Source organism: Mirounga leonina, unplaced genomic scaffold, assembly GCF_011800145.1.
Source record: "Mirounga leonina isolate KUSES-001 unplaced genomic scaffold, KU_Mleo_1.0 Mir_151, whole genome shotgun sequence".
Lineage (NCBI taxonomy): Eukaryota > Metazoa > Chordata > Mammalia > Carnivora > Phocidae > Mirounga > Mirounga leonina.
Genome location: NW_023270377.1, coordinates 69,743,496 through 69,750,771, shown reverse-complemented (window position 1 = coordinate 69,750,771; position 7,276 = coordinate 69,743,496). Strand labels below are relative to the sequence as shown.

The following is a 7,276-nucleotide window of genomic DNA, read 5'->3' as shown; positions in this document are numbered from 1 at the left end:
CTCTATTTTTCTGTGTGTTTGAATTGCATCAGCATAACAAACCCTATAGTCTCTGCTAAACCATGTGTCCCCTTTTTCTCCTTTGGCTGGAACTGTAGATGGTGAGCACCATAGACAGTAGCTGTTGAGGATGTGTTTGTTGGCCAATGGCATGATGCGCCCTAGCTGCGTGGCCTGTTCTTACCACTCAGAACTTAAACAGCCCATAAGGCGGAATCCAAATGTCTCTCTTTTTTCAAGCCCACACATTGTAAAATTGCTCTATTCATCTAAATTAACAGCAACAGTCAAGGACCCGAGATGAAGTGTGCACTGGTTTTGAAGGACTCTGCCATTTTTAAGAATGCTATGTATTCATCTCTTCAGCTGTGAGGCTGCTCTGCTCTACCGTTAGGCTTTGTGCTTTTACTGCTCATTGACTTTCAAAGTTGGTTACTGTGTTTACAAGGCTGCTTCTTTGGTTGTGTAGTAGTTAGGAATTGGCATGCTCTTTCACGACAGTAGCCAAGGTTCCAGTGCAACTCAACTCAGTGATTGAGGCTGTAGACTCAAAGTGCCTTGGTTCTGATCCTGGCTCTCACAGGCAACTTGCTTTATTTTGAGTTCTTTCGTTATTTATTTCATTTTAATTTATTTTATTTGGTTCAATTTTTATTTTTTATTTTATTTGGGTTTATTTGGGGCCCATAACATGGAGATTAAATGATAAAATGAGTTAAAATACTTAACCCCAAGCTGCCACCTAATAAGCCCTCCGCAAACCTTCCCTATTATTCTCATAGTCATAGCTGCATAACGTCTTTGGCTCTCAGTTTCCAGTGCTATAAAGTGAAGGGCTTAGTCCAACAGTTATCATACTGTTAGCATCAAAGCTAGTTTTATGATACGCAATTAATTTTCTGCCCCTTCTAACAAAGATGCTGAGTAGATAAAAGTAAAAACATTGACAGATATGAAAACTCTGACCCCTCAGCAAAACTCTGCCTTGGGATGTCTGTCCAGAACACAATGTCTAAAATGCCCTCATCGGTTCTTTAGGCAAATTATTGGTCTACAAGTCTGTTAATGCTCTGTGAGACTTCTTAAGGCAGTCACTCTATCCTCTTTTGTTGTCACAAACCACAGCCCAGTCCAAGGGAGGTTCTCATGAAATGTTTGATGTATGAATGAATGAATGAATGAATGGCTTCAGTCAATAGCATACTGGTTCTAGTGATATGCTAGACATTCTGGGTGTTGTGTAAATCTTGAAACAATTAGGCTTTGTATTGAAATTCCATTCTGGGAGGCACCTGGCTGACTCAGTTGGAAGAGCATGAGACTCTTGATCTTAGGGTCCTGAGTTTGAGCCCCACATTGGGTATAGGGATAACTTAAATAAATAAAACTTAAAAAAAAAAAATCCCATTTTATATTTGTCCAAGGGTTGATCTAATAGAGCATCTCATTAAAACCCTACTTTAAATCTGTATCTCTTTTATTTTTTTACCTGTGTGTTTATTTTCTGATTTATGAGTCTTTGAGTTCTTTAGAAGAAAAGTACTATGTGTAAACTCAGGGTAACTACTGGTGACTTTTCACGGTTGTGATTTATTAATTAGCCTGGAAAATGCTTCTAACAATTTTGCCCTGATAATCTGAGGACATGAGTTTTATTTCCAAATCCTCCTTCTCTACAAGCTGTTTTTATTAATGAGGAAAGCGTAAATTGGCTCTCCTCAGTCTTTATTCTCAGGTACCATCAATTAAAGAGAAATCAAAATCCTTTTCCATTACATTTGAATTAAGAGTAATTTGTTAACTCTTGTGGAGATTTCTCATAATCCAGAAGTTCTCTTTTTATTCCTAGAAGATTTTATATTCACTAAAAGCATAAATTTGGAATACTTCATTACAGGATGGGGTTGATAGGATAAAGAACAACTTTTTTGTCCATGCCCTAAAATTAGCTATATTTTGGCTAGCTGAACTTTGTGTGTAGATCATTGGAATTCATGGTGATTTCCCTCCTCCAGGTTTAGAGTCACTGACTACTAAAGCTGGAGGTCATCTGGCCCAGTCCTTTTATTTTGTCAAAATTGAAGCCAGAGAAAAAGGGATTTTCATCAGAGCAAAATTGTTTTGATCTTTTCCAGTAGCGAACATTATAAAACAAAACAATAATAGAACAGGCTAACAGACAACAAAAGGGGCCAATTTTTGTTTTATCTCCCTCTCTAATTCTCTGCTTCCTTTCAACTCTCGTGCTGCAGTGAAAAGCTTAAAAGATGAGCAAAAAAGGAAAGAAGGGGTGAAGTGAAAACTGGGTTATTGATTCTGAAAGAATTGAAACTTGCATATGATAGATAATCACAAGCCACGCAAAAACATCAGGCTCAAAGCATGTTGTGGCTACTCTTTATGCTTGTTCTTAGACAACAGTGATCATCAGATGGGGGTACTTGCTGAGGGGTTTTCCTTTTATGGCCTAGTAAGAAGGCACTTGAGCTTATCCAAGAGGTTGGTCCCAAGGGTAATAGCAGAGAGTTCCTTTCCTGTGGTGCCATCTGGGTCCAAGGTGGAAAGGATGGAGGAGGGGACAGCCAGGGCTGCAGATGATTGTAGCAATGGGTCAGGCACACTTCTCCTGCTCTTATACATGGGCTCCCTCAACTTTGACACGTGTTTGTCACATTAAACTCCAAAATACTGTTTAGAAACTTTGACCCAATTTGACTAAAGATGAAAATCTACTGGTATCAAGAAATAGCCTAAACAGAAAGATGAGCTAAACAGAGTCCCTCAAAGGGACGATCATTGAGGGCGTTTCACCTCCAGACAGAAGGGCCCTTTGGTGGTATTAAAACCTGCATGGGTCCCCTGTCCCTAGGCTTTAGATACATCATTCTGTCCTAATAACCATAGGACATCAATTAGCAGTGATAGATGTTAGCAACTAAACTGGGAGGGTCCATTACCAATGTCTTGTTTACTTTCTAATGTTTCTTTTTTTTTTACTTTCTAATGTTTCAACATTACATTGTAAATACTAGGTTATATAATAATTATCCTTATCAAGTTCACAAAACTCATCTTTTCCAGCCAGATGTAGACATTTTGAAAGATTAGAATATTTCAAAGTCTTGCAACTAATCCCAGGTGATTAATAATATGATTTGACAATGTAGTTAAGAATGCTAATTTAATTGCTTTTTATCTCAATATCTCACTAGGAAGAAAAGACTAGTCAAATTAGACAATTGGGCTTTAGTAGCCTGATACTATCTTAATGTAAATTAACAGTAAACATTTGAAAGCAACAGAGGAGATAAAATTTTTTTTTAAGCTTGGGTAATTGAATCCTGATTCAAAATGGCGTTTAGCACTGGACTGTAATATACTACCTACTGCTCAGTCTGTTATCTACCATTATCTTTTGAACCCTGTAATTGGACAAACAGGCATCTATTCATAATAGTAAGTTTGTTCAAAATCATCTGTTTGCTGGAGATTGGGATGCACACTGCAGTCATATTGAACTGACGGCAAAACTGCTTACTTTATCCTTTCCACTGTTTGTTCTTCTTTGATACCAAAAAGTACAGCAACACTACATATTTGGACAGTCCAGAGCATCTTACCAAAGTTACAAAAAAAAAAAAAAACCAAACCAAAACCAATCCTTTTTCCTGCGTTCCATGAATGGGCAACATAAATCGTATTTACTGTGAGAGGGTCCACCATTGAATCTGAGCCATCCCCTGCCTGGAGTGTATGCACATGACTATGCTTAACACAGAACTGGAGCAAGCAAATTGTCTTCTGGAATTTCCATAGATCCAACCACTTAGTTGCTTTATTTATCCTATCACTGGTTTTATTTCTCAGTGATTCTTTAGTAGTTATGTTCCTTCTATCACAGCTATCCAAACATCAGGTTGTATAGGGCTCCTGCTCACATAGGGCTCCTTCTAAGAGATTTAAATGGAAAGGCAACATAAGCCATTAGTGGTTTATTTTCAGTTTTCATTATCAATAAAACAAGACATCAGCATTTTCATGCTGTGTGAAGCCTTCAGGGAAGCGCAATGTCGCTGTCATTATTTTTAGACAGGCTGCCGCCTCCTGCCTCCACTAATGCAGATGGAATGAGGAGTCCATCAGAATAGAGATAAAATGATGAAAGAAAGCATCGGAGTCATAGAGTGGGCGGCTGCCCTGGTCGGCTGCGTGGCTCCCTGACAATGTCCCTTTGAATTTAGTGGAGCCTGGATGGTAAAGACCACAGATCATGACAGAACATAAATTCGCCTCATAATGAGATTAGTAGGCAGGCAAAATAAATGTCCTGCTGTTCCATTAGAGGCAGGCTCTAATCTGGTGTTTTCCTTGGAAATGATCATTTCCTTTGCAACAGGGGAACCGTCAGCGCAACGAACTTAAATCCAACAGATTCTGTTTTGCCACGTGGTTATTTTTCATTTTCTTCTGCCTTTTTAATAGCAGTTTTGAGGAGGCGTGTAAATGAGTTGTGAGTCTTAAAGACTATTACCGAAGTGAGTTATGGACGACTATGTTCATGATCATCAATCGTATTTCCCAGACTCCCCTTTTAAAAAAAGTTCTCTGCAACCCTCCTCCCCCTTCTAAACAGGAACCGGCTGTGGAGGAGGTGTTGTGACCCCCAGGGTCCTTTCACTCTAGCCTTAAAGATCAAAGGCAGAATAGGCTCACTATTGTATTTGGGGTATTTTTTTTTTAAATCTTTACCGCAACTCTACTGCTTAAAACCACTGGAAACAAGTATCACATACTAAAGAGCCTTAAAAAAAAAATGCCCAGATCAGGTGAACCCACATGGTCTCTGAGTAGAACAAAGGCCTTGAGTATGCAGCTTGATTGCAAAGGACTTTTTTGGTTTTCAGCAGAAGGCAATTTCACCTGGAGTACAATACCCTCCTCTCATTAAAAATGCAAGATAGGATCTCCTCCTGGATCCTTTCTACAGCACCTGATGCAAGTTCATGGGCTGTACTGTCCTTAGCAGTGAGTGGCATTTAATCAAAGCCTTCTGTGAAATAATCTCAAAGTTTCCCGAGCCCTGTAAAGTAAGAGGTCCTTTCAAAGGAAGAGGAGATCAGACTCTGAACTTAGGAGTATATGAAGCTTCTGCATAGAAGGCACAGACAATTTAATGTACACCTATTTTCTCGGGGTCAGGCTGGAGATTCCTCACTTCTCTGTGAAATCACCCTCTAGGAATAAATCATTTGCTACTTCTTTGATTCATGGTATTCTGATATATTGTTTTCGTAGGCTAGAATGAAACCATGGAAACCTTTTGTGTTTGCATATGCATTTTACAGTTTAGGCAGTGGTTTATGAACATTAGCGCATCTAATGAAACAGTTCCCTTTCTGCATCTGGTGTTTCCATCCAAAAACTTGAACTGCAAATCCAGCTACTAGGAAGGAGAAAATATATTTTGGCCCAGTTTAACAAGTTTTTTCTTTCAACGTCTTACTTCTTAATGGTTGAAATTGTGTCTCTATTTATATATTTTCGATTCATCTGATTTGTAGATGCCTGAAAATTTCAAGTCACTTCTTCTCCCATCCTCTGTTAACCCCCTCCTTGTCAGATGAAACAGTTCAAAGGAAGACAGACTGATTTCTGTTAGGTAGGTTCTCCTCCATTCATTGGTGCTCTTACAACTTACCATTTCGTTCTCGAATTCATTCTTCCTTGCTCTACCATATCTGTCTCCCACTCTCCATCGCACTCCTGGGTTTGTAATTCAAATTGCAAACAGCAACTGAATCCACTTGACCAAGTGTCCAGTATATTTTTCACGTGTTCACGATTTTCTAATGGCATTCCATGCGTTAAACCCTCAGGGTTCATGTTAAAGTTTCATGTCGAGTAATCTCCCCGAAGGAATTCCCCGAACTGTGTTTGCTTACCTCATATAAATGAACTTGTTCTTGGGTTACGGCAAAGATTAATAGCACGTTATTTTGCACCAGTTTATCAATGAGTTGTCCAATTGTTGGATATTCCTAAAATTGACATAAAGATTTTAAGTATCATCTTAACACAAGTATGTAAAATAAAGAAAGGAGTATTTCTTTCAAAGATATTATACTGAGTTGGCATGTCAGTTTGGTTCTAAGTAGAAAAATACACAATTATCATTAGTCACTTAATTGGTTTAATAGTTGTTGCCTAAATCTTGTAAATCCAATAAATTCCTAAGAGTCAGTGTTGGTAGTGTAGCATATTACGGCCTGCCACTCCTAAGGAGAGCACTTGGAATTTATTTAAAAACTTATAGTGTGTCATATTTTCAAGGGTAGAGACATAGTTCTTCTAAGTGCCACTTGGCAGCAGACTCAAGATGTAGAGAATGTTAGAGTCAGGGGAGGAGCGGATACTTGATGACAGATGTGACTGAGGGGACTCAGGTAGCTCGGAAACTCCTACTGGAATTGGATGAGGCGGGCTGAGGGCTGAGGAAAGGACAGCCTGCTGAGGAATGATACACTACAGTTCCTATGTCCATCTGATCTGAGACATTCCTGCACCAGTTTTGCGTTTGGTCTTACTGACTTTTTGATGTCAGTAATCAGTTTTATGGGATCCTGCAATATTTTTACAGGACAACTGAAGACACATTGTACCTTTTTTTCATTGACACATTCATTCCCAAGTGATATGAGTCCTTTAAAAAATAAAGAAGGCAGGGGCGCCTGAGTGGCTCAGTCATTAAGCATCTGCCTTCGGCTCAGGTGATGACCCCAGGGTCCTGGGATTGAACCCCACATCGAGCTCCCTGCTCGGCGGGAAGCCTGCTTCTCCCTCTCCCACTCCCTCTGCTTGTGTTCCTGCTCTCACTATCTCTCTCTCTCTGTCAAATAAATAAATAAAATCTTTAAAAAAAAAAATAAAGAAGGCATAACCCGTCAAATTTGAACAGGGCCTCTACTTTCCAAAGTTAATAACTGTGCAGCACGTTTGGCTGTTGTATGACTCCAAATGTGGATAATGTACAAAGAGGAAACTCAAATGAAAGAGAAACCTGCAAACAAAGAAACTAAGAATATGTCGAACATGAAATCAGCCAAAGTGGAGGAACGCTGATAAGTAAGCCTTCCTGGACACGAACGTGTTCACATATTCTCAGCACGATGGGAGTAATTCTGCCTAATGTCTTCATTAGGCCCAAGATTCAAGTTGAGGGAAAAGTACAGTTTTGCCTAAAATACTCAGGTAAATGACCCAACCGTGTATCTGGCAG

The 7,276-nt window shown here is 39.3% G+C and overlaps 1 protein-coding gene across 10 annotated transcripts in view; it reads right to left on the bottom strand.

Moving 5' to 3' along the window:
- The window catches only part of ITGB6 (integrin subunit beta 6), a 126,429-nt gene that overhangs the window by 44,746 nt on the left and 74,407 nt on the right, over positions 1–7,276 (bottom strand). For all 10 annotated transcript variants that reach the window (XM_035007926.1, XM_035007925.1, XM_035007933.1 and 7 more), the window contains one exon: positions 5,943–6,038. In XM_035007926.1, coding sequence (XP_034863817.1) covers positions 5,943–6,038 — 96 coding nt within the window. The remainder of the gene's footprint in view (positions 1–5,942; positions 6,039–7,276) is intronic.